A 27,862-nucleotide genomic window follows, 5' to 3' on the forward strand; every position below is an offset into this window, starting at 1 on the left:
CCTTTTAGTGGGGTCTCTGTCTGGTTTTGGAATCAAGGTAATGTTGGCTTCATAGAAAGAGTTTAGAAGTTTTCCTTCCATTTCTACTTTTTGGAACACCTTCAAGAGAATAGGTGTTAACTCTTCCTTAAATGTTTGGTAGAATTCCCCTTGAAAGCCATCTGGCCCTGGACTCTTGTTTTGGGGAGATTTTTGATTATTAATTCGATTTCCTTACTGGTTATGGGTCTGTTCAATTTTTCTATTTCTTCCTGTTTCAGTTTTGGTAGTGTATATGTTTCTAGAAATTTGTCCATTTCTTCCAGATTGCCCAACTTATTGGCGTATAATTGCTCTTAATATTCTCTTATTATTGTTTTTATTTCTGCTGCGTTGGTTGTGATCTCTCCTCTTTAATTCTTGATTCTATTTACTTGGGTCCTTTCCTTTTTCTTTTTGATCAAACTGGCTAGTGGTTTACCATTTTTGTTAATTCTTTCAAAGAACCAGCTTCTAGTTTCATTGATCTGTTCTACTGTGTTTTTGGTTTTGATAGCATTAATTTCTGCTCTGATCTTTATTATTTGCTGTCTGCTGCTGGTTTTGGGTGTTATTTGCTGTTCATGTTCCAGCTCTTTAAGGTGTAAGGTTAGGTTGTGTGTCTGAGACCTTTCTTCCTTCTTTAGGAAGGTGTGGATTGCTATATAGTTTCCTCTTATGACTGCCTTTGCTGCATCCCAGAGGTTTTGGGCTGTGGTGTTATCATTTTCATCGGCTTCCATGTACTCTTTAATTTCCTCTTTAACTTCTGGGTTAGCCCATTCGTTCTTTAGTAGGATGTTCTTCAGTCTCCAAGTATTTGTTACCTTTCCAAATTTGTTCTTGTGGTTGATTTCGAGGCTCATAGCGTTGTGGTCCGAAAATATGCACGGTATGATCTCAATCTTTTTGTACTTATTTAGGGCTGATTTGTGTCCCAGTATGTGGTGTGTTTTGGAGAATGTTCCATATGCACTGGAGAAGAATGTATATTCTGCTGCTTTAGGATGAAATGTTCTGAATATATCTGTTAAGTCCATCTGGTCCAGTGTGTCACTCAAAGCCATTGTTTCCTTGTTGATTTTCTAATTAGATGATCTGTCCATTGCTGTTAGTGGGGTGTTGAAGTCCCCTAGTATTATGGTATTAACATCAATGAGTTTATGTTTGTGATTAATGGATTTATATATTTGAGTGCTTCCACATTATAGCATAAATGTTTATAATTGTTAGTTCTTCTTCATGGATAAACCCCTAATTATGATATAATGCCCTTTTCATCTCTTGTTACAGTCTTTATTTTAAAGTCTAGATTGATATAAGTATGGCTACTCTGGCTTTCTTTTGTTGACAATTAGCGTGATAGATGGTCCTCCATCCCCTTACTTTCAATCTGAAGGTGTCTTTAGGTCTGAAGTGGGTCTCTTGTAAACAGCATATAGATGGATCTTGTTTTCTTATCCATTTGGTTACTATATGTAATGATTTTGATTGGAGGGTTTAGTCCATTGATGTTTAGAGTGAGTACTGAAAGATTTGAATTTATTGCCATTATGTTGTTTGTATGGTTGGAGTCTGGGGTGTTCGCTGGTCCTTTCTAGTGTTTGTTGTTTTCGGTATGTATGTATATATGTATGTATGTATGTATGTATTTTTTCCTGTTTTTTCCCCTCAGAGAGTCCCCCTTAAAATTTCTTGTAAGTCTTGTTTACTGGTTATAAACTCCTTAAATTTTGTTTGTCTGGGAAACTTTTAATCTCTCCTTCTATTTTGAATGACAGTCTTGCTGGATAAAGAATTCTTGGCTGCATATTTTTCTGATTCAGCATGTTGAATATATCCTGCCACTCCCTTCTGGCCTGCCAAGTTTCTGTGGATAGGTCTGCTGCAAACCTGATCTGTTTTCCCTTGTAGGTTAAGGGAAAAAAGAACTTTTTTTCCCCTTGCTGCTTTCATGATTCTTTCCTTGCCTGAGTATTTTGTGAATTTGACTATGATATGCCTTGTTGATGGTCGGTTTTTGTTGAATCTCATAGGAGTCCCCTGTGCTTCCTGGATTTTGATGTCTGTGTCTTTTCCCAGGTTAGGAAAGTTTTCCACTGTGATTTGCCCACATAACACTTCTACCCCTTTTTCTCTCTCTTCATCTTCTGGAACCCTATGGTTCTGATGTTGTTCCTTTTAAATGAGTCACTGATTTCTCTAATTCTTAAATCGTGCTCTTTTGCTGTAGTCTCCCTCTTTTATTTCGTGTCATTATTCTCCATAAGTTTGTCCTCTATATCGCTGATTCACTGCTCTGCCTCATCTATCCTTGCCGCCATGGCATCCATTCGAGATTGCAGCTCAGTTATAGCATTTATTTCATCCTGACTAGCGTTTACTTCTTTTATCTCCTCAGAGAGGGATTCTAATCCATTTTCGACTCGAGCTAGTGTTCTTATTATGTGATTCTAAATTCTGGTTCATGGGCACCTGCGTGGCTCAGTTGGTTAAGCATCTGACTTCAGCTCAGGTCATGATCTTGCCATCTGTGAGTTCGGGCCCCACGTCGGGCTCTGTGCTGACAGCTCAGAGCCTGGAGCCTGTTTCAGAATCTGTGTCTCCCTCTCTCTCTGCCCCTCTCCGGCTCATGCTCTGTCTCTCTGTTTGTGAAAAATGAATAAACCTTAAAAACAATTTAAATTCTGGTTTAGACATCTTGCTTGTATCTGTGTTAGTTAAGTCCCTGGCTGTCATTTCTTCCTGCTCTTTCTTTTGGGGTGAATTCCTTCATGTCATCATCTTGAAGGAAGAAAAGGAATTAATGAGGTAAAAAATAAAAAAAAATCTTGCTTGTATCTGTGTTAGTTAAGTCCCTGGCTGTCATTTCTTCCTGCTCTTTCTTTTGGGGTGAATTCCTTCATTTCATCATCTTGAAGGAAGAAAAAGAATTAATGAGGTAAAAAATAAAAAAAATTAAAATAAAAAAATTAACAACAACAACAACACACACACACAAATCGAATAAATGATGCTAGATCCTAGGTGTGTTTTGGTCTGGGTGTTGAAAGGGGCTTGATAGATTAGAGAAAAAAGGGGAAGAAAAAAAAAGGAAATTGTCTGAAAATTTGAAAAAATGAATACACTGAAATAGAATAAAATGAAATGATGGAAGTAAAATAGAATTTGAAAAATTTACATAAAATAAAGTTGAAAAACATTAAAAATATTTTAATAAAAATTGAAAATAAAGACAGATTATTTCTTTCTGTATTCAAGAAAAAGAAAAGAAACGAAAAAGAGAGGAAAAAAAAAAAGAAAATTGAATAGGTGGACCAGCAAACAGACTGAAATACGATTGAAATTACTTGGTTTTCCATAGAAGTCAAACCATGAAGCGCATTATAGTCTGTAAACTAAGCAGGTGGAGAGACTTGTGTTCCTGAAGAGCAAGGTTGGCCCAGTTAGGCAGGGCTTAGTGTAATGGCTCCATCCTCCATTAGTTTTTGCTGCTTAGCTTACTGGGGTGGATTGTTGTGGTGCTTGTAGGTGGTGTATGCACATGTGCAGGAACGGTGAAAATGGCGTCACTCAGCTACCAGGTCTCTAGTATTGGAATTCTGTTCTCTCCAATCAGCAATTGTGCACCCGTCCTTTGTCTCTGGCTTCTGTCCACTCCCCACTTTTACACTGTCTGTGACCAAGCCCCAGGCAGCACCTCCCTCCTGGATTTTATCTCAGATGTAGCTATGTTTGCTGACCCCTCACTTCTGAGGGACTGCGGCTTTGACCTGTTCTGACCTTCTATGGAGTGTCTCACCAAGCAATGGCTGGGTGCTGGCTGCACCCAGGAACGTTCGCAGGACCATGCTGCTACCGATGCCCAGAGACTGCGGCTGGGTGCCAGCCTGCCCCAGAAAAAGTTCACGCAATTATGTATCAGCAGCGTTTCAGGGATTATGGAAAATCACAACACACATCTGGCACCAGGCTTCACCCTTAATGACCTTGTTCCAGCACCAGCAAATGTGGTTGTTCTCCTGGGTCCACTTGGGTCTTTGCCTGTGTGGGGGCCACACAGCCTCTACCAGATGTCCTCCCCACAGGGAACTGCCTTTCCCCTTGTGGCCTGAAGACCCCTGGACTCCACTCTGCTCCTGGGGGTTCGTCCTTCTCACCAGCGCACCTCCAGGTATTGAGCTGTGGAGTTTCAGACTGCACCCCCCGTTTATAGAGTCTTAAAGGAATTTAAACACTCTCCTTTCTCCTTTCTCCTTCATTAGTTCAGTCCCTGCAGCTGTTTACACTTTTCCACTTTCTCTCCAACTGCTTTTGCGGTGGGGGGGGGTGCTTTTCCCATATTCTCCCCCACTGTTTCCATTCTCTCTCCACAAGCAAAAACAGCTCCCTGCCCTCTGTGGCTTCTCTCTCCCCCAGTTCACCTCTCCACACCATGTACCTGCTGAGTTCTGTGGTTCTGGTTGTGCAGATTGTTGTGTTAATCCTCAAATCAGTTTTCTAGTGTGCAGGATGGTTTAGTGTTGGTCTGGCTGTATTTCATGGATGGAAGATGCAAAAAAACCTTCCATGCTCTTCCGCCATCTTGGCTCCTCCCAACGGCTTGTGTTTAAATGCCTAAATTAGTATTTTTGCATTCCTTGCCCATAATACAGGCTCAAAAGAGTAGAGTAAACTCCACTTTTATCTCATTGCCTAAGAGCAAGGAATGAGGGCTCAGGAGAACCACATGATTATTGTTTGCTTGTAAGTAAATAATAGTTAATCTGTTCTGCTCCAGAAATCTCATGTATGCATTCAGGATTGTGGAAATAAAGGAACAACCAAATGAGAAAAGCAGAGGCTATTTATTCAGAGCTTGCTGCAGCAAGGGAGTCAGCCATGGTCACTTGAGTTTTAGCAGAGACTCAAAGGCAGAGAGAGGAGTAGGAAAGCTTCCTAGTGGAGAAAAGGGATGGCTTTAGATGGGGCTTGTTTGGAGGCTGTTCACATGGGGAAGCTGGAGATGCCTAACTAGAGGCAGGGCCTACTATGTGACTGGTCAGGGGAGCATGTTAACTTTCTTTCATTGGTTGTAAGTTAGAAGGAGGGAGAACAATTAGGGAAGCTGTCAGTTATTCATCAAGTCCTGGCCATTCTGGGCTGATTGTTACAGAAATCATTGTCCTGCTTCCTGAATGCTACTAGAGATAGCAGTCTGATTTTCTATAAGTCTTACTGAAAGTAGGCTTGCTTCTGGGATAAATGTTTATTTTAGACAAGGGTTTGGTTTCCTGGGAAGGCTGCTGTAGGTTGTGAGTCAAAGTTCTATTTTTACATATGTCCTGAGCATTGTCTGTTTGTATATTCAGTCTCCTAGGATAAGTGTAATAGGGTTAATGAAAGAGTAATAGTCTCTCTTCCTGGGTAAGATCTAAGAAGTGATTATTTGGTGAGTCTAGCCAGAGGATTCCTGTGACCTGTCACAGTGTTTTCTCAGTCCAGAGAGGGTAGGAGAGCATAAATTATCCTGAACCTTGAGGAGACTAGTGGTCAGGAATAAGGAAGCCAGAAGGGACTGCATGGATGCATGTCCAGAGAACAGGAGGGAACAGGAGCCCCTCAGAAGTTGCCGGCATAGACAACTCTGATGAGATACCTTCTGCCCCTCAAACTTTAATGCTATGCATGTCCCCATGCACTTAGATCAACTTCAAGAAAGAGAATAGGGAATTCATGAACTGACAGAGGCTTCAAGTATTAAGTTTTAGAAAAATAGAGGGAGCTATGGTTCTTGCACACCTCAGTTTGTGACCTGAGATAGTCATTCACACTCATAATGATGATGATGATGATGACGACAATGGTAATAGCAATGCTACTGGAGAACATCACATTCTCCTTTCTCCTTATTACAGTGTTGCTATATAATTATATCATTGTTTTGGTTACTTTCCATCTACTCTCAAACTCTTTACTCTTCTCACGATTCATGGAGTTCAAGTGGGCAAATTATAAACCGCTTAACAGTCAACTTTCTGCCTCCTCTATGTCTGTGCCCTCACTTTTTCCCACTTTACATTCATGACCATGGATCTTAAATGACCTCTGATGCTACTTAAAAGTCCTGTTAGGTTCTCTGTTCCATTCACTCTTTCATTCTCTTAGGTGACTATTTCACACCTTTCCTCTCTTCTCAAATCTCCAATACCTCTTTTCCTGTCTCACTCTCTGTCTTGCTTCCTGTTGCACTGAAAATAAAAAGCAATCAGAATAAAATGACAAGATTCCCCCCCCCTTCCTGTCTACTTTTATTTGGGTCTATATTCTTTGCATTCCCCCTTGTTACAGTGGGCAAACTCTTCATCTTCCAAGCCAAGCCCAACCTTTCCACACACTGGTACACTAGATCCTACCCACACTTTCTCAGGCAGTTCTAAATAATACAAAAATATGTTTTAATACTCTTATTTCTATGGAATGGGAAAAGGGAAATTCAAACAATTGAGCAGTTCTTATATAGGAGATGTGAGAACAATGCAGATTATAAATGTGGTATTTAAAAATAACTATAGACATTTTTCAAGTAAATAAAGGATGACAGTTTAGGAAAAATAAAATAACATACTTCTCTCCTGTCTTACAGGATCAAGATATAATATCCAGCAGAGGGCTGCCTTAATTTATGAACTTAAAAAAAACTCTGACTATCCTATTTCTCCTTGGAAGTAGTATTAAGTGGCACCAATCTGCGTACAACCCTTTTGTTTTTAAATTGATGTATAAACACACAGAGAAATGCACACACATTAAGTGTATAGTTTGATGAGTTTTGGGCAAATGCATTCATTTTCCTTACCCAGATATAGAATATTTCCACAATCCCAGAAAGTTCACTCGTGACTCTTTTCTAGTCAGTCTCTACCTCTCTTCATTCCTAATGAGGTGCCCACTATTGTGATTTCTATCAACATATATTAGTGTTGCATGTTTTCTAATTTCATATAAATGGGTATAGTATATGTTCTTATGCCTGCTTTTTTCATTCGACACAAGGTTTTTGGAGGCTTATGCATGTTGAATGTATCAGTGATTCCTTCTTATTGTTGAGTAGTATTCCATTACACAAACATTCCATAATTTGTTTTTCCATTCTCCTGGTTTATAAGAATTTGATTATGATGATTTGATTATGATTGATTATAATTTGGGTTCTTTTGTATTTATCTTGCTTCAATTTAATTGTGTCCTTATGGCTCTGTGGGTTGATATTTTTCATCAAAGTTGGAAAAATTTCAACCATTATTTATTCAAATATTTTTTCTACACAATCTTTTCCTGTCTTCATTTCTTTTGTAACTCCAATTGCATGTATACTAGACGGCTTGTTAGTGTTCCAAAAGTTACTGAGACAATTTTAATTTTCTTCTATATTTTTTATGATTCAATGAGGATGCTTGCCATTGACTTGTCTTAAAATTCACTTACCTTTCTTCTGCTGAATATAATCTGTTCTGAGTCCATCAACTCATTTTCTATTTAGATATGCTATGTTTTCAGTTCTAGAATTTCTATCTAGTTCTTTTTTATAGTTTCTATGTTTTTTTAAATTTTCTTATGTTACTTTTTATGTCCATCTTTCCTTTTAAATCACTGAGCATATTTACAATAGCTATTTCAAAGTGTTCATCTGTGAATTGCAGCTTTGATGTCATATCTAGATTTGTGTCTTATTTTTTATTCTTAATTATGGGGCATATTTCTGTTTCCTTGTATGTCTAGCAGTTTTTGACTCCATGCTGGAAATTATGATGCTACTTTAAAAAATGTTGATTCCAGACCTTCTGAAAGGTGTGAAGTGATATCTCATGGTAGTTTTGATTTGTATTTCCCTGATTATGAGCGGTGTTGAATGTATCTGTTGGCCATCTGCTTGTCTTCTTTGGAAAAATGTCTATTCATGTCTTCTGTCCATTTCTTAAATGGATTAGTCATTTTTTGGGTCTTGACTTTGATAAATCTTTATATATTTTGGATACTTGCTAACCTTTTATCAGATAGGTCATTTGCAGTGATCTCATAACATTCCATAGGTTGCCTTTCAGTTTTGTTGGTTGTTTTCTTCACTGTACAGAAGCTTTTATATTGATGAACTCCCAGTAGTTTATGTTTTCTTTTGTTTACCTTGCTTCAGGATACATATCTAGAAAAAAATTGCCAAAGATGTCAAAGAAGTTACTGCCTGTGCTTTCTTCTAGGATTTTTATGGTTTCAGGTCTCAGGTCTCACATTTAGGTCTTTCATCCATTTTGAATTTATTTTTGTGTATGGCGTAAGAAAGTGGTCCTGTTTCGTTCTTTTGCATGTTGCTATCCTGTTTTCCCAACATCATTTGTTGAAGAGCCTACCTCTTTTTCCATTGGATATTCTTTCCTGAATTGTCAAAGATTAATTGACTGTATAGTTGTGGGCTCATTTCTGGGTTTCTGTTCTGTTTTATTGATCTATGTGTCTATTTTTGTGCCAGTAACATACTGTTTCATACTATAACTTGAAGTCTAGAATTATACCTCCAGCTTTGCTTTTCTTTTTCAAGACTGCTTTGGCTATTCAAGGTCTTTTGTGGTTCCATACAAGTTTTTGGATTGCTTGTTCTAGCTTTGTGAAACATGCTGTTGGTATTTTGATAGGAATTGCATTAAATGCGTAGATTGCTTTGGGTAGTATAGACATTTTAGTGATAATTGTTCTTCCAATCCATGAGCATGGAGTGTCTTTCCATATCTTTGTGTCTTCTTCAATTTCTTTCATAAGTGTTTATAGTTTTCAGAGTACAGGTCCTTTACACCTTGGTTAGGTTTATTTGTAGGTATCTTATTACTTGGGGGTGGAATTGAAAATGGGATTGTTTTCTTAATTTCTTTCTGCTCTTTCATTATTGGTGTATAGAATTGCAACGGATTTCTTCACATTGATTTTGTATCCTATGACTTTACTGAATTTGTGTATCAGTTCTAGCAATGTTTTGTGGAATCTTTTGGGTTTTCTATATAGAATATCATGACATCTGCAAGAAGTGAAAGTTTGACTTCTTCCTTGCTGATTTGGATGCCTATTGTTTATTTTTATTGTCTGATTGCTGAGGCTAGGACCTCCAGTACTATGTTAAATAACAGTGGTGAGAGTGGATATCCCTATCTTGTTCCTGACTATAGAGGAAAATCTCTCAGTTTTTTCCTATTGAGGATGATATTAGCTGTGGGTTTTTCATACATGGCCTTTATGATGTTGAGGTATGTTCCATTTATTCCTACTTTGTTGAGGGATTTTATCATGAATGGATGTTGTATTTTATCAAATGCCTTTTCTGCATCTATTGAGAGGATCATATGATTCTTATCCTTTCTTTTATTAATGCGGTATATCACACTGATTGATTTGTGAATATTGAACCATACTTCAGCCCAGGAATAAATCCCACTTGATTTTGGTGAATGATTATTTTAATGTACTGCTGGATTCAATTTGCTAGTATCTTGTTGAGAATTTTTGCATCCATGTTCATCAGGAATATTGGCTTATAGTTCTCTTTTTTAGTGTAGTCTTTGTCTGGTTTTGGGATCAGGTAATACTGGCCTCATAGAATGAGTTTGGAAGTTTTCCTTCCATTTCTTTTTTCTTTTTTTTTTTTTTTTAGCATTTTGAGAAGAATAGGTATTAACTCTTCTTTAAATGTGTGGTAGAATTCCCCAGTGAAACCATCTGGCCCTGGACTTTAGTTGGAAGATTTTTGATTACTGATTCAATTTCTATGCTGGTTATCAGTCTGTTCAAGTTTTCGATTTCTTCTTGTTTCAGTTTTGGTAGCTTACATGTTTCTAGGAATTTATCCATTTCTTCCAGATTGCCCAGTTTGTTGGCATATCATTTTTCATAACATTCTCTTATAATTATTTGTATTTATGGTGGGAATTTTGTTATTTTTCCTCCCACGTTTGTAATTTTTAATCCTTTCTCTCTTCTTTTTGATCAGTCTAGCTAGGGTTTATCAATTTTATTTAATTTATCAAAGAACCAGCTGTTGGTTTCATTGATCTGTTCTACTCTTTTTTGTTTGTTTGTTTCTATATCAATTATTTCAGATCTAATCTTTACTATTTCCTCTGTTTTTCTGATTTTAGGCTTCATTTGTTGTTATTTTTCTAGCTCCTTCAGGTGTAAGGTTAGGTTGTTTATTTGAGATTTTTCTTGCTTCTTGAGATAAGCATGCATTGCTATATACTTCCTTCTTATGACTACCTCTGCTGCACTCTAAAGGTTTTGGACCATTTTGTTTTCATTTTCATTTGTTTCCATGTATTTTTTAAAAAATGTCTTCTTTAATGTCTGGTTGACCCATTCATTCTTTAATAGGATGATCTTTAGCCTCCATGTATTTGTGGTCTTTCTAAATTTTTTCTTGTGGTTGAACTCAAGTTTCATAGTGTTGTGGTCAGAAAATATGCATGGTATGATCTCAATCTTTTTGTACTTGTTGAGGCCTGATTTGTAGCTTAGTATGTGATCTATTCTGGAGAATGTCTCATGTGCACTTGAAAAGAATATGTATTCTACTGCTTTAGGTTGAAATATTCTGAATATATCTGTTAAGTCCATCTGGTCCAGTATGTCATTCAAAGCCATTGAATCCTTGTTGATTTTCTGTTTAGATGATCTGTCCATTGCTGTACATGGGGTGTTAAACTCTCCTACTATTATTGTGTTATTATAAACTAGTTCTTTATATTTGTTATTAATTGCTGTATATATTTGGGTTCCTTCAAGTTGGGGGCATAAATATTTAGAATTGTTAGATCTTCTTGGATAGTTAGTTCCCCTGTATTATGATATAGTCGCCTTCTTCACTCTTGTTACAGTCTTTGGTTTAAAATGTAGTTTGCCTGATAAAAGTATTGTTACTCTGGATTCTTTTGATGTATATTTGTATGATAAATGTTTCTCCATCTGCTCACTTTCAATCTGTCAGTGTCTTTAGGTCTAAAATGCGTCTCTTGTAAGCAGTATATAGATGGATCTTGATTTTTTTATCCATCTGATACCCTATATCTTTTATTGGAGCATGTAGTCCATTTACATTCAGAGTGATTATTGAAAGGTATGGATTGAGTGCCATTGTGTTACCAGTAGAGTTGGTGTTTCTCTGATGCCCTCTGGTCCTTTCTAAGCTGTCAGCACACAGCCCTATGTGGGGTCGAACACAAAAAACATGAGATCATGACCTGAACCAAAGTTGGATGTTCAACCGACTGAGCCACCAAAGCACCCCTGATTTTAGTCTTTCTTTCCCACTCCAAGAGTCCTCTATGATATTTCTTGCAGGGCTGGTTTAGTGGTCACAAACTCCTTTAGTTTTTGTTTGTGAAACTCTTTATCTCTCCTTCTATTCTGAATGGTAGCTTTGCTGGATAGAGTATTTTTGGCTGCATATTTTTCCCCTTCTGCACATTGAATATATCATGTCACCCCTCCTTGCCTGCCAAATTTCTGTGGAGAGATCTGTTGCGAACCTTATTGGTCTTCCCTTGTAAGTTATGGACTTCTTTTGTCTTGCTACTCTTGGGATTTTTGATCTCTATATTTTGCAAATTTAACTACATCACGTCTTGGTGTTGGCCTGCTTTTGTTGATTTTGATAGAAGTTCTCTGTGTCTCCTGGATTTGGATGTCAGTTTCTTTTCCCAGATTAGGGAAGTTTTTAGCTGTCATTGTCTTGAATAAACCTTCTGCTCCCTTTTCCCTCTCTTCTTCTGGGACTCCTATGAAATGAATATTATCATGTTTGATGGAGTCACTGAGTTCCCTAAGTCTACTTTCATTTGAAGATTTTTCTTTACCTCATGTTCAGCTTTATTATTTTCCATAATTCTATCTCCTATATCACTTATTCATTCCTCTGCTTGCTTCTTTCATCTTTGTAGTCATTACATCCAGTGGTTTTGGTTCTTGGTTATATCTTTCACTTCAGCCTGATTGGTTTTTAGCTCTTTTATCTCTGCAGTAAGGGTCTCCATGATGTTCTCTATGCTTTTCTCAAGCCCAGCTAGTGTTGTTATGATTTTTGCTTTAAATTCTGGATCAGGCATATTACTTATATTTGTTTTGATTAGATCCCTGGCTGTGACCATTTTTTCTTTCTTTTGGAATGAATTCCTCCATCTTGACATTTTGTCTAGGTCTCTGTCTTCTTCTTTGTGTTAGGAAAGTCTGTTATGTTTCCTGCTTCTGAGAGTAATGGCTTTATGAAGAAGAGGTCATATAGTTTCTGGGACGTGGTATTTCAGGAAGTGTCTCTGGTGTGTGCTGGGTGCACTCTGGGTGCTGCTGTGTTTTGGCTGCTGTATTCCTCCCGTCAGTCATCTGCAGTGTCTCCTTGCCTACAGTGGACAGTGTTTGTATCTTAACCAGAGTGCCGTGAATCTTTACTAGGTGTGCTCTAGTCTGCTTGTTAAAAGAGACCTGATGCTATTTCCACTAGAACTGAAGTTCGCGTAACTCTCTGGTTGGTAGACATGGTGTATGTGAGGGTTTGTGCTGGTCTTCTAAGGGAGGGGCCTACTGCACTGGTCGCTAGGCACACTTGCCAGAGAAAAGCAGTACCAGCAGAGGTAAGGGCAGGTGGTACTTGGTGTAAGCAGGCTAGGCAGCAAGTGTTGGTGCTGTGCTGTTTACTGAAGTTGGTTTATGCTGATGTATGGGGGAAGAAAATGGTGCCAACCCATTCCTCTGTCTCTGGAGAGGGGAGTTTGTTCTCACTGCTGTCAGAGAAGCACTTTCAGATGAGCGAATAAATTCCCCTCAGGCGATCACAGGCATTTTTCAGATCACTGTATTCACACACTCTCTCGGTCACTTTCCTGCCTGGAGCAGTGCAGCATACCTTAGGCTCTATCCCAGCCAGGTCAGCTAACTTTTAAACTTCCAAGCTTCAGGGACCTAGTGTGGCTGGGACCTGTGCTGCTCCTTTGGGGGCTGAGCTTGCTGCGCTGAGACTGATGCAGGTTTGACCCAGAAAGGAAGTCATGCCACAGTGCAGGGGTGTGGAGTTTGAAGCAAGCAGCCTAAACAGCCAGCCTCCTGGTTAGTTGCCCTTAGCAGGTGTCTCTGAGCCTATGCTGAGAGGTGGGGAGGGAAATGGCAACCACAGGTTCTTTTGTCCCCAGAGAGGCAATGGCACTTCTCACAGATGCGCTCCAAAAAGAATGAACAGTCTCTTCCTATGCCACTTAGGTGATCCTCAGATTGGGCAGGCTGCCCCAGGGTTGCTTGCCTGCCTTCTCTCAGGAGTAGGGCAGCGGCCTCAGATCTCTATCCCAGCAAAGCCTGGGGACCTCTGAAACTCCAGTCTTTTGAGCCCCGCTGGTTGCAAAGACACAAAATGCATCCCCACTCATTTCCCCTCACCAGTGGCTTTGGGGAAGTGTTCTTGTGCTTATCCACGTGTGCTCCACTCTCTCTAGCTTTTCTCTGTGACCAGGGATCCTTTCCCTCTGCAGCAAACACTATCTGTTTCTCCCCCAAACCACATCTCCACACTTCCTACCTTCCTCAGAGTTGCCTCTTCTCTCCCTCTAGTTGTGCAGTTTGTTCTATCAATTCTAGGTTGATTTCTAGAGTATTCAGAATGATAGTTAGCATTCAAGGGAGGAGGCAAGCCTAGGGTCCTCCTACTACACCACCATCTTAGCGCCCCCCCCCCCAATTCATTTTATATGATCTCTCCTGCAAACTTTCTGAACTTGTTTTTAGTTTTATTAGCTTTGTATTGGATTCCCTAAGTTTTTTCTCATACAACATGATGTCATCTGCAAATTGATGACATCATGTTGTATGAGAAAAACCTTAGACAACATCTTTAATCTGCAACTTTATTTATTTTTAAATGTTTGTTTATTTTTGAGAGAGAAAAAGCACGAGCAGGGGTAGGGGCAGGGGAGGGGCAGAGAGAGGAGCACAGGGGATCCAAAGCAGGCTCTGCACTGACAGCAGCTAGCCTGATGTGGGGCTTGATCCCATGAATCATGAGTTCATGACTGGAGCCAAAGTTGGTTGTTAAACCGATTGAGCCACCCAGGTACCTTTTAGTCTGCAACTTTAAGTGTGATGTTTACTTTGGCTTTTTTGTAGTTGTCCTAGATCAGGTAGAGAAAGCACTGTTTTAATGAAAGAGTATCAGATTTTTGTTACATGAAAGAGTATCAGATTTTTCGTAATGCCTTTTCTCCATCAGCTGAGGTTATCATGTGGTTTTTGTCCTGTATTCTATTAATATGGTGTATTTTATTACTAGATTTGCACATGTTAAACCAACTTTGCAGTTCTTGGGCAAATCTCACTTGATTCGGGAGTATAATCTTTTTTTGTATGTTGGTTAGATTCACTTTACTAGTATTATGTTGAGGATTTTTGCATGCATATTCCCAAAACATATTGCCCTGTGGTTTTCTTTTCTTGTAAAGTCTTCTTTCTTGTAAAGAAATGCTCCTTCTATTTTTGCCTTTTTTTTTTAGAAGAGGTTGTGAAAGAATAGTGTTAATTCTTCTTTAAATCTTTAGTAAAAATCACCATGATGCCACCTGAACCTGAGATGCTCTGTATGGGATATTTTAGATTTACTAATATGATCTCTTTACATGTTATAGTTTTATTCAGATTTTCTGTTTTGTTTAGTTTGTGACTCGCTAAGAACTTGTCCATTTCATATAAGTTTTCTAGTTTGTTGGAATACAGTTGCTCTAGTATTCCCTTATAATCCTTTGTATTTCTATACAATCTGTAATGAGGTCTCCTTTTGTATTCCCAATGTCAGTAATTTGAATTTTGTCCTTTCCCCCCCTTGATCTAAGTAAAGGTTTGTCAATTTTGTTTATCTTTTCAAATAACTGTTCCATGGGATTTCTGTATTGTTTTTCTATCCTCTATTTATTTCCATTCCAGTCTTTATTACTTCCTTCCACTGCATGCTTTCGTTGTAGTTTGCTCTTTTTTTTACAATTTCTGAAGGTGGAAAGTGAGATTATTCATTTGAGATCTTTATTTTTTTAATATAGGCATTTATAGCTATAAATGTTCCTCAAAGAACTGCCTTAGGAGCATTTGATTAAGTTTTGTTGTATTACTTTTGTTTTCATTCATCTGAAAGTATTTTCTAATTTCTCTTGTGATTTCTTCTTTGACTCATTGGTTGTTTAGGAAAGTGTGTATTTTGTAAATATTTTTAAATAGTCCTTTTGTTATTGATTTCTAATTTAAGTCCAATGTAGTAGGAGAACTTTTTCCCCTAGTGCTTTCAACTGCTAGAAATTAAAAAGATGCATCGATTATATAAAATTTTATTTTATTATATATGTATTTTTTCCTTATGATGTGTCTTTCATTCCTGTCAATTATTCATTCCATAGCTGAAAACCTATATTTCTCTCTCCCCTTTACCCATTTTGCCCAACTGCCCAACCCCCTCCACCCTGGCAACCCTCAATTTGTTGTATGTATGTATAGGTCTGATTCTGCTTTTTGTTTGTTTATTCATTTGTTTCTGTTTCCTTTTTCTTTTCTTAAATGTTTATTTATTTTGAGAGAAAGAGAGAGCGAGAGAGCAAGGGAGGGGCAGAGAGAGAGAGGGAGAGAAAGAATCCCAAGCAGGCTCTGTGCTGTCAGTGCAGAGTGCAATGTGGAGCTCAATCCTATGAACCATGAGATCATGGCCTAAGCCGAAATCGAGAGTCGGACAGTTAACCGACTGAGCCACCCAGACACCCCTGTGCTTTTTAAGATTACACTTTTAAGTGGAATCATATGGTATTTGTCTTTCTTAGTCTGACTTGTTTCACGTAACATTACACATTCTAGGTCCATCCATGTTGATTCAGATGGCACAATCTCATCCTTTTTTATGGCTGTGTAATATTCCATTGTATCTATACACCACAATTTCCTTATCCATTTGTCTATTGGTAGACCCTTAGGTTGCTTCCATATCTTGGCTGTTGTAAATACTGCTGCAATAAACATAGGGATGAATATATCTTTTCGAGTTAGCGTTTTTGTTTTCTTTGGGAAAATATCCTATGGTGGAATTATTGGATGATATGGTATTTCTATTTTTAATTTTTTGAGGAAACTTCATATTGTTTTCTGCAGTGGCTAGACCAATATACCTTCCCACCAACAGTGCAGGAGGGGTACTTTTTTTCTCCACATCTTTGTCAACACTTGTTGTTTCTTTCTTTCTTTTTTAAAAAATTTTATCCATTCTGGTTTTTTAAAAATTTTATCCATTCTGGCAGGTGATATCTCATTGTAGTTTTGGTTTGCATTCCCCTGATGGTTAGTGATATTTAGCATCTTTTCTTCTGTCTGTTGGCCATTTGTATGTCTTCTTTGGAAAAAGGTCTATTCAGATCCTCTGCCCATTTTTTAAATTGGATTGTTTGCTTTTTGGTGTTGTGTATGTTCTTTAGATATCAGAGACATCATTTACAAATATCTTTTCCTATTCAGTAAGTTGTCTTTTTGTTGATGGCTTCCTTTAATGTGCCAAAGCCTTTTATTTTGTGTAGTCCAAATAATTTATTTTTGTTTTTGCTTCCTTTGCCTTAGGAGACATTTCTTGAAAAATTTTACCATGGGGTTACTTGGGTGGCTCAGTCAGTTGCGTGTCTGACTCTTGATTTTTGCTCTAGTCATGATCCTAGGTTTGTGGTATTAGGCCCCATTTTGGGCTCTGTGCTGAGCCTGGAGCCTACTTAAGATTCTCTCTCTCCCCCTCTGCCCCTGTCCCTTGTTCACTCTAAAATTAAAAAAAAAAAAGACAAGAAAAATACTATAATGGCCAATGTCTGAGAAATTACTGCCTGTATTCTCTTCAAGGATTTTTATGGTTTATGGTCTCACATTTAGGCCTTTAGTTAGTTTTCAGTTTATTATTGTGTATGGTGTTAGAAGTGGTCCAATTTCATTCTTCTACAGGTAGCTGTCCAATTTTCCCAGAACTGTTTATTGAAAAGATTGTCTTTCCCCCATTGTATATTCTTGCCTCCTTTTTCATAGATTAATTGACCATATAATTGTGGGTTTTTTCCTGGGGTCTGAATTCTGTTCCATTGATCTATGTTATCTATTTTTGTTCCAAATTAGAGAACATATTTTGTATGATTTTAACTCTTTTAAATTTACTGAGGCATGTTTAATGGTGGAATATGGTCTAATCTGGAAAATATTCCATGTTTGAGTAGAATGTGTATTGTCCTGTTGTTTGGTTGAGTGTTCTATACTGTTTGTTACATCTAGTTGGTTTATAGTATGGCTTAAGTGTTTAACATCCTTGTTAGTCTTCTATCTAGTTGTTTGTGTTTATTATTGCAAGTTGGGTATTAAAGTCAGTAACTACTATTTTTGAATTATTTACCCCTTTGATTATACCAGTTTTTACTTTATGTATTTTGGGGCTCAATTGTTAGGTGCATATATATTAATAGTTGTTATATCTTTGGAATAGATTGGCCCTTTAATTATTATAAAATATCTATTTACCAGAGCAGCTGGGTGGCTCAGTTGGTTGAGCATCCAATTGACTCTTGACTTCGGCTCAGGTCATAATCCCAGGGTTGTGGGATTGAGACACACATTAGACTCTATGCTAAGCATGTAGCCTGATTAAGATTCTCTCTCTCAGGGCGCCTGGTTCGGCTCAGGTCATGGTCTCACAGCTTGTGGGTTTGTGCCCCACATCAGGCTCTGCGCTGACAGAGCCTGGAGCCTGCTTCAGATTCTGTGTCTCCCTCTCTCTCTGCCACTTCCCTGCTCATGCTCTGTCTCTATCTTTCAAAAATAAATAAACATTAAGAAAAACCTTAAAAAAAGATTCTCTCTCTCTGACCCTCTCTTCTGCACTCTCTAAAAAATAAAAGTAAGTGGGGCGCCTGGGTGGCGCAGTCGGTTAAGCGTCCGACTTCAGCCAGGTCACGATCTCGCGGTCCGGGAGTTCGAGCCCCGCGTCAGGCTCTGGGCTGATGGCTCAGAGCCTGGAGCCTGTTTCTGATTCTGTGTCTCCCTCTCTCTCTGCCCCTCCCCCGTTCATGCGCTGTCTCTCTCTGTCCCAAAAATAAATAAACGTTAAAAAAAAAAAATTAAAAAAAAAAAAATAAAAGTAAGTAAGTAAGTAAGTAAGTAAGTAAATAAATAAATAAATAAAATATTTATTTCCAATAATTTTTCTTGTGTTAAAGTCTATTTTGTCTCATATTAATGTAGTCACACCAGGTCTCTTATGGTTGTTGTTTGTATAGTATATTCTTTTCCACCTTTGCTTTGTATCTATTTACATCTCTGAATCTAAAGTGTATCTCTTGAAGACATATGGGAGGGATTATAAGAAATACAGCCAGATAGTCATTGACTTTTTATTGGATTGTTTAATCATTTACATTTAAGATTATTATTGATATTATGGGATTTACATTTGCTGTTTTGCTTTTTTTTCTGTCTCTCATATTTCTTTTGTTCCTCTTTTACTATAAGTTTTTATTCTAGTATAGCATTTCATTTATTTAATGTAATATTTTTGTATTTTTTGAGTTTGTTAAAAAATGGTTGCTCTGTGGCTTGCATATACATAACAAATTATCAGAATATACTTCATTTTATGCTAACTTAATTCCAATGAGATATAGAAATTTACTCCTATATATCTCTATTACCTTCCTCCCTTTTTGCTATATTTTAATGTATATTATAACTTTATATGATACAAATCTGTAATACAATGTTATTTTATTACTTTAACATTTAATGCATTTTATTTTTTAATGTTTATTTATTTTTGAGAGACAGGGAAAGAGAGAGAGAGAGAGGCAGAGAGAGAGAGAGAGACAGACAGAGACAGAGACAGAGACAGAGCTGGGGAAGGGCAGAGAGGGAGACACAGAATCCAAGCTGGCTCCAGGCTCTGAGCTGTCAGCACTGTGCTCGACATGGGGCTCAAACCCATGAACACGGAGATCATGACCTGAGCTGAAGTCGGACACTTAACCAATGGAGCCACTCAGGCGCCCTAATTTAATGCATTTTTAATCAGCTGAAAGAAGAAAGGAGAGCACATATATGTTTAAGGAGAATTACTTTATTAAACTTCTTGTTACCATTTCTGGTTCTTTTCAATTTTTGTGTATTTGAGTTCACATCTGATGTCATTTCCTTACTTCAGCACAAGTTTTCTCCCATTTTCTCTCACTTGCCTTCTGTATTGTTGTTATTGTAAACTATATTGCATTTCTGTGTGTTATAGGCTCAACACAATTTATATACTTGTTTGTTTCCCCAGGAAACTGCTTTTTAAAATAACTATATAGTAGAAAGAAGAAACATTATTTTGCCTTTTGTAATTGCTGATAATTGCCTTATCAGTGCTGTTGTTTCTCACGTGGATCAATTGCTGTTGGATATCACTTACCTTCAGGCTGAAAAAGATCCTTCAGTATTTATCAAAAGGTGAGTCTGCTAATAGCAAATTCCCTGAGTTTTGGTTTATCTGGGAATATTTAGTTCACCTTCATTTTGAAATATAGTTTTGCTGATATAGGATTCTTGGTGGAAATGTGTGGGGTTTTTTTCTTTTTCTCTTTCAGCACTTTATGTCACTGCACTGTCTTCTGGCCTTCATGGTTTCTGATCACAAGTCAGTTGTTAATCTTGTGGGGGGTTCTCTTGTACATGATGAATCATTTTTCTCTTGGTGTTTGATTTTCTCTTGTCTTCATTTCAGTATTTTGACTATGATGTGTCCAGGTGTGTATAAAATGGAATTTATTCTACTCAGATATTTTTGAGCTTCTTTGATGTGTACAGTAATGTTTTTATCAAATTTGTGAAGTATTAGGTCATCATTTTGTTGAATATTCAATCTGCTCCTTTTCCTCTCTTCTTTCTGTCTGGTACCCCCAGTATATGTATATTGGTGTGCATTTAATGGTATCCCATATTTCTTAGAGTCTCTGTTCATATCGTGTGTGTGTGTGTGTGTGTGTGTGTGTGCGTGTGCATGTGTGTGCTGCAGACTGCATAATCTCTATCTATCTTCAAACCCTGCCATGATTCTTCTACCAGCTCAAGTATGCTATTGAGTCCCTCTAGTGAATTTTTCATTTCATTTATTATATTTTTCAACTCTAGAATTTCCGTGTAGTTCCTTTTATATCTCTCTTCATGGATATTTTGTATTTGATGAGACTTTGTCATCTTCCTTTAATTTTAAAAATTATTTCCTTTCATTCTTTGAACATATTTATAAAAACCACTTAGAAGTTTTATCTGGTATATTCAACATCTGGGTCACTCAAGGGCAGTTTCTATTCCCTCTTTTAGTTCTCTACATGAGTCACACTTTACTGTTTCTTTACATGTCTCATGATTTATTGTTGAGAACTACATCTTTAGGTAATATACTAACTGGATAATGATCTCCACCTCTCTTGTTTGCTTGTTTATTTAATGATCTGGATGGATTAGTTCAGTGAAGTCTAATTCCCTCACCGCCTGCAGCCTCTAATCTCATTCCCCATAAGGCATAACCTTGGGTATGTACATAGTCTTCCTGATCAGCAGATAGTGACAACAGTGTTTACCTTTGCGGTTTATTATCTCCTTCCCTGATCTCACCACTAAACTTCAAGCTGTTAGCCTTCACTAATTGTTAATGGGTTGCTCTATTGTTCTAGACGATGGTCCAGTTGCAGTTGGACATTGCAAGGGCAAGGTTTTGGTAGGTTTTGAGACTTTTCTGACCCTGTGGCTCTTCCAAATTGTGTCTTTCCCTGATTTTCTCTGTTAAATTTTAGCTGGTCTACTATTTCACCCTCTTAATTGTGCGTTTTTAGAAAAATGAAATGATTTAAATTTGATTTGATCTTGAATGCCAAACATCTGAACGTGCTCCCACAAAATGAAGTCAAATATTTCTGTGAAAATAAAAGGAAACCTGTTTTTAAATCATGGAGCTGGGGGATCAGAGGGGGAGCTCTCATGTCTTACAACTCATCATCAATTGCAGAGCACAACAGGAAGAGATATATCTTGCAAGTTGATACTACTTTAGCTATTTTGCTACCAGCAGGAGGAAGAAGGATTTCCTCCTCCCCCCACCCCCCCGAACCAGCCTAGCCAGTAAGAGATGTTCAAATCTCAGCCTAAGACTGTCAACACCCCAGCCAATGAGAAGTCACTATACTTCCAGCTCCCAGTTTATTCTAATGGACTTTCTGTTTACAACATCCCCTTCCAATTTCTCCTCCTCTGTAAAAGAGTCTTCTCTTTTGTTCTATGGACTTGCCTGTGGTTTTTCAATAGATTTGTTTGTCCCAAATTGCAATTCCCTATGGCTCCCAAGTAAACCTATGTTTTCTGGTAAAACAGCTGACAGTTTACTTTCAAGGTAAATGTTACTTGGTGTCAGAAGTGGGATCCAGAAAAGACCCTCCCCTCCCCCCCTCAACAATTCCTGGGGTGATGAGCAAAAGCCACTGGTATCCACAGAGCTACTTGAGCTCACTGCTTTCTTGGTGAACCTTGGAGTTTGAGGCTAAGTTTTCTTCTGGGTTTTGAGTTCTGCGCTCTCTCTGTTTTGATTTCTCCATGCTTTATTAAGGATCTGTGTTAAGGCCTTGCCCTCTGAGAGTACTCATTTGGACTTTGGTCCCACTCTTTTTTAGAACTAAACTTTTCCTGTTGAAACTGTGCCTGTTGGAAATATGCTGACTTTGGTCCGATACCTTTGAAACCAGGCTGTTTCTACTGGAACTGTGCTGTTTAGGAATTTTCTTTGGTTTTAGGAAAAAGACTCTAATAAAACAGATCACAATTATCAAAATGCTTTGAGGGTGCCCCCTCCATTCTGGGTCCTCTGTCGATTTTATGTTTTAAAATCATGGCCCCCCCTCATGTGCATTTCTAACTAAATATACCAACTTAACTGAAAGTAATGTAGAACTTCAATGGCCAATATGGAAGAACATTTGATCTTCCCAATTTTTTTCTTATAATTACATTAGAAACCTTTGTCTGCAAACAAAACAAAACAAAACAAAACAAAGTAAACAAACTGAATGGGATAACTACTTTAATTGGTGCCTTGAGGGTACCAATTTTCAGGATTCTAAGTTTGCATCTTTGAAAAATACTGTTTCTAAAGTAACTGAGGCAAAGGCGGCAGAGGGGGGTATAATTCTAGAATTTGACAGTATTAATCAAATAGCCAATGAGGTGAATTAAATGACCCTTTGAAATCTATTTGCTCCATCTCTTGTGGTTTAGCTGAGTCTGGAGACACTGATCATTTGTTCCTATTGAATCAGCTACCATCGTTCTTATGGACAAAATCTTCATCTGCTACTGGCAGAATCTACAGTGCACCTCCCATCAAGATTCAAAGAGATCCCTCAAAACCTCTCCCCAGAATTAATCAATGGCCTATAAAGAAAGAAGTCCTATAAGGCATTATGACCATAATAGAAGATTACAAGGCTCAGAGCCTCATTATATGCTGCACTAGTCCCTGTAACACTCCTAATTCACCTGTGATAAAACCCAATGGCCAGGGATGGAGGTTTGTCCAGGACCTCTGAGCAATAAATAACACTGTTATCCTTCATTACCCTGTTGTTCCTAACCCCCGTGTGTTACCAATATCCATTCCTGATGATAGCAAATTTTTTTCACTGCAATTGATCTATGCAGTGCATTTCTTAGTATTCCAGTTGATTAAGGATAGCTAACATCTGTTTGCTTTCACTTAGAAAGAATGGAAATACCTGGACGGTAATGCCCCAGGGCTTCACAGAGTGTCCTTCTTACTTTTCACAAAACTTAAAAGCTGACCTGCATGCTATAGTTTTCTTCAGGCTTTACTTTGCCACAATGTGTAGACGATTTGCTTCTTAAACTTCTTCACAGGAAGACAGTATTCACCTGTTAAACTTTTTGGCCTTAAAGAGATATAAAGTCTCCAAAAATTTTTTCAGTTTTCTCAAATTCAGGTTTGATACTTTTGGCATCTGATCTGGGAATAAGGACTATGTTTTCACAGTGTGTTCCCAGGAGTGAAAGACCTTAAGCATCACATCGTGCAACCTGGAAATTTTGTCTTTTGGAAACGACACTTCCAGAAAGGCTCTTTAATCTCATGGAAAAGGCCCTTATCAGGAACTGCAAACCAATGCTTGTGCCGCCAAACTCCAGGGAACAGACTCTTTGATTCACATGACTCATCTGAAGACAGTACCAAACCCCGACTGCACCTACACACCCCCTAGTGTCCTGAAAGTAAAGATTTCCTGGATCTGAAGCACACAGCCTTTGGAAAGACAGCTTTCTGAGTCTTACAACCCCTGAGGCAGGCAGGGAAATGCAGCATCATCCTTGTGGGGAGAGTTGGCTGCTACTTGATTAGCAGGTGGCCATTAAGGACTGACATCCAGGGTTTCTGACTCTTCTCATGTGTGACTCCCACCCACATGGCACAAGAGTTATAGAATTATCCAAAAAATGGGAAAAAGAGATATAGAATACTCTATTCAACCAGAAACTGTTCATGGCAATTAAAGATAAATTCAATAAGAGTTGAAACAAAATTTTTCTGGAAAACTCTGAGGCCTGATTCTGTTATAATTATAACCACTGACAGGGAATAGAGTTGGAAAATATCATACAGTACCTGAAGAAGCAAGTCCCCTTCAGAAAACAGTTCTGCATTGACCTGTGGAGAGGTATGCTCACTTCTTCCTGGATTCATGGGTGGGTCACCTGAGCAGTCTGCAATGCTGTCCTTTAGGATGGCTGAGGAAGACAAAGGTGGCATTGAAAACAAATATGTAATAATCTTGTTGGTATAGCTTGTGTTTGAGGAAACCATCTTAATAGGAAACAAACTGAGGGTTGACGGAGGGAGGTGGGTGGGGGGATGGGCTAAATGGGTGATGGGTATTAAGGAGGGCATTTCTTCTGATGAGCACTGGGTGTTATAGGTCAGTGATACATCACTAAATTATACTCTGGAAACCAACATTACACTATATGTTAACAAACTAGAATCTAAATAAAAATTTGGAAGAAATAAAAAAAAATACATGATAGCTCTGAAATAAAGAGGGGGAAAAAAAGGAAAGCATCTTACAGCCTCAGAAGTGCCCATTAAGTGATCTGGTCATGATTCCTGGAAAGAAACCCAAGGGCTACTGGAGCTGCTCATGCTTGTTCAAGCCAACATCTAAGACAGAGCAGCTGTGAAAAGTCGAGGCTGCTTGAAATCAGAGGAAAGTCATTTGTACAGAGAGGTCTGCAAGTTGTTTTAAAAACAAGCTCATCACAGGGTTCATCAGAGAACCCTGTGGAAACCAGGGCACTCCTGCCTCTGTCTCTGGCCCGGGACCACTGGAGTGGCCTGCATGCTAGAGACGTAGCTGGTTGTCTGGGGAAGATTAAGGTATGGGGCTGGTGCTGGGGAACGAATTCAACCCAAGAGCAGCCCCACATAGAGATAGCCTAGAAATAAGACATTCTTCTGTGAAGAATGAGGCATTTGGGCCAGGCCCAGGCTGGCAGGGATCTAGAATGCCCTCACACCTCCAGTTCTGCACCACTCTACAGAGGCATTCCATGTCTTCTCAGGATCCTGCACCTCCCTGCAAGCTGAGTGCTAATGTGCTCCTCCATCGGCAGAACAGTCCCAGCCAGGCTGTCCCCCAAGTTCCCACAGGAGTGTGAACAGTGGGTTCTCGTTCAGCCAGTTGTCTCTTTGGGACATGTTGACTATGTGCTTCCCCCCGCCCCCGCCACCATCTCCAGGTCTCCAGCAAAGTCTCTTTATCTTCTTACTGTACAGTGGGCCCCAGCTGGTCTAAGACCCAAGTGATGGGCCATCCAGTTCTCTCTAGCTTGAGTTTGTGATTTCAAATTACCTCATTTTCATGGCAACAGAGACTCTGCCTAGTGCAGTGAGAGCAGGTTCAGTCCTGGCTCTCTCTCTCTGCTGTGCCACCTTAAAAATCCTTGAGTTCTCTGAGCCTCACTTTTCTATCAGTACTGGCAGATGATGACAGTGCCTCACAGACTCAGATGAGATACCTGGACAAAAAGCCTGGCTCATAGAGGATGCTCAATAGATGACAATCCTTTCTTATGAATTACACAATATGAAAATTATATAATGCTGAGTCACAAAGAAAGGGAGAACCGGGCATCTGGATTTGAAGAGCATGTAGCAGATGAATGTGGGTTAACTGCTTAGTTGTGAAACTTTTGACACATGGCACCTGTCCTGTTGAATGCGGAAGTGGGCAGGGATAGGGAAAGCCCTAGCCTCGGTCTTAGGCCACGGCAGGAGGAAGCTGGGACCTGGATATGGCAGCTCAGTGGGTTCTATGGCTTGGGGAGGCTAGGATCCTGTGGACAGTAGTGGGTCCTCAACAAAGCCGTTGTGTGTGTGGATCCTGTGGGTCCAGCCTTCCTGCCTGTTTGAGGGTCCGAAAGGAATGGGGACTGTCTTCCTCAGGCTGGCTCTTGAGGTAGCTGTGCCTCTCACCCAGGCTGTCCCCACTCCTGCCTACATGAGAAACAGCCTTGGAAATCATTCATCCATTCAGAGGAGAGACCCAGAGGAGGAGTGTACACAAGTGGTGGGAGAGACGGGACTGAGATCCACAGCTCTGAACAGACCAGGTTTTAGACTGGCTGAGGATCAAGGTGTTTCCATGTGAAAGCAGTTCACAACACACAACTAGTAAAGACAGCAGCTCTCCAGAGCATCCCAGGGGCACATATGTGCCTCTTTCCTTTGGGCCATCCTTGGGGGAAACCAGACCCAGGTCAGAGGGTCTAAGGTCTCCACCACTGTCAGTGGCCTGCAGCACAGTCCCTGTGCTCATGGCACAAACCAGAGACATCTGGAGGAGAGAAGGCCCAGGCACAGCTCTAGGCAGGCAGCCTGGAAACAGAGGCAAGGCTATTCAAGGCAAGGCTCTGGGTAATGAGAGGACTTTGAAGGGCCTATGCTTCCCTTCCCTCAAAGGATTTCAGCCCCTGTGGGATTCATAAAGTGTAAAATTAACCATTTTAAACTGAGCAGCCCTGTGGCATTGAGCACATTCACAATGTTGTGCAACCTCCACCTCCATCGAGATCCAAAATACTGTCAACACCCCAAAAGAAAACCCTGTATCTGTTCAGCAGTCATCCTGGCCCTCTGACCCCAGGCCCCTGGCCAGCACCTCAAATGTGTTTGACCATTACATGGCTATTCCACATTACTGTTATATGCGATTAAATAGCAGCTGCTCCTCTAAAGTTTTCACTGCATTTTGGGCAGTTTCATAATTCTCAATGTATTTTCAATGTTGACTGGATCCAATTAATTTTTTAATTTCTATTTTGAGCTGCTGTAACAATTTGTCACATGTTATCCAGGCCCAGAGTCTTCCTGTCTGTCTTCCTGGACTGCATGTTACCAGTTAAGAAGGGACACACTTTCCTCCTCCAGGAGAAACTGGCGGCCACAAGCTCACCTGTGCTCAGTTGCATCTCTGGATTTACTGAGTAAAAGTTCCACTTGCAGGAATGGGTTAAAACTACCTTTCAGCAATGACACAGTGAATTAGCAGGCAGGACATGGAAGAGTAGACTGTGCCCATTACATGGTAAAGAACTTTAGGAGAATAAGTGCTCCAGAAGATAATAAGAAATATCTCAATTCATATCGTAGTTTCATAAAAATGGTTGTTCTAAACCAAAGTTCTGCAAGGTGGAGGAGCACTTGGCTTATCACAAGAAATGACAAATCAACGGAAGGAAAGAATTCAGGCCATCAGCTAGGGACTTCTGCATATGCCAGTCTCTGAGCCTGGTGCAAAACACAGCCAGTCTGGGACCTGTGTCCATCTCCTTCCATGGACAGCCTGAGAGATGGTGTGGAGCCCAGAATTTACACATCAGGTTGGGCATCCACTTACGCGCTTGCATTCTGGCTCACCTACTGCACCTGTGCTGAGCATGCTGCCTTCTTCCTCTGCCTGAGACCAAACACCATGGTGCAGCCTTTGCCCGGACAGAAGGTTAACTCCAAGTGCTTGTGTGCACAGGCTCCTCTCATAGCTTATTTTGGAACCACGGCTGCCACTTACCTGTGAAGTAGCGCTTCACCTTTAGGTAGCCCACAATCAGCCTGAGGATGGAAAGCTTGTCAAGCCGGGCCCGCACATCCTCAGGGAAGGGCAGCAAGTTGGTCAGTTTGGTCAGCTCTTGATTCAGGCGGTCCCGGTGCCGTTTAGAAGGGTTGGACTTGGCTCCTTCTGGAGGCTGTGGTTTAGGACTTGGGGGGGAGAGAGAAGCCATTATTCTCTGCCTTTCTCTGCACTGTCGCTTGTATCACCCACGGGGCCCCAACGGTGTGCCAGACACTATCTGGCCCACATTCCTGGTGTTTGGAGGCAGAAACCTTTGTTCTACAGTTTCAGGTTCTGCCCACGCATAAAACGCCACGGAGGCTCTGCCCTCCTGGCCAGTGGGCCCAGGGGATGGATGAGGCCACTTCATACTGTGCACATGTTAGACCTGGTGGCCCTCAAAGCACCAGGAGCCGGGGACTGGCCATTCCTCCCCACTTTCTGGTAGCCTGACATATTTGCATCCATATGCAATTTTTTAAATCTATACCACAATTAACACTGAAATGGCTGAAACTCCATTTAGGAAATTATTAAGAATTGAGCCTACACACACACACACACACACACACACACACACTCACAAACCTACATTAACACAC

At 39.6% G+C, this 27,862-nt stretch overlaps 1 protein-coding gene across 1 annotated transcript in view; it reads right to left on the reverse strand.

Annotated features, from left to right (window-relative positions):
- Positions 1-27,429, reverse strand: part of LOC124527332 (aryl hydrocarbon receptor-like) — a 53,260-nt gene extending 25,831 nt beyond the window's left edge. The window contains exons 1-2 of the mRNA XM_047100500.1: positions 27,219-27,429; positions 23,759-23,880 (exon numbers count right to left, since the gene is read on the reverse strand). Of these exons, the coding sequence (XP_046956456.1) occupies positions 23,759-23,880; positions 27,219-27,429 (333 nt within the window). The remainder of the gene's footprint in view (positions 1-23,758; positions 23,881-27,218) is intronic.
- Between the last annotated feature and the right edge of the window lie 433 nt (positions 27,430-27,862).

The sequence above is a fragment of the Lynx rufus genome, unplaced genomic scaffold, assembly GCF_022079265.1.
Source record: "Lynx rufus isolate CCGP_SWC_20201006 ecotype Redwood Valley unplaced genomic scaffold, mLynRuf1.p SCAF_5, whole genome shotgun sequence".
In the NCBI taxonomy this organism is placed as follows: domain Eukaryota; kingdom Metazoa; phylum Chordata; class Mammalia; order Carnivora; family Felidae; genus Lynx; species Lynx rufus.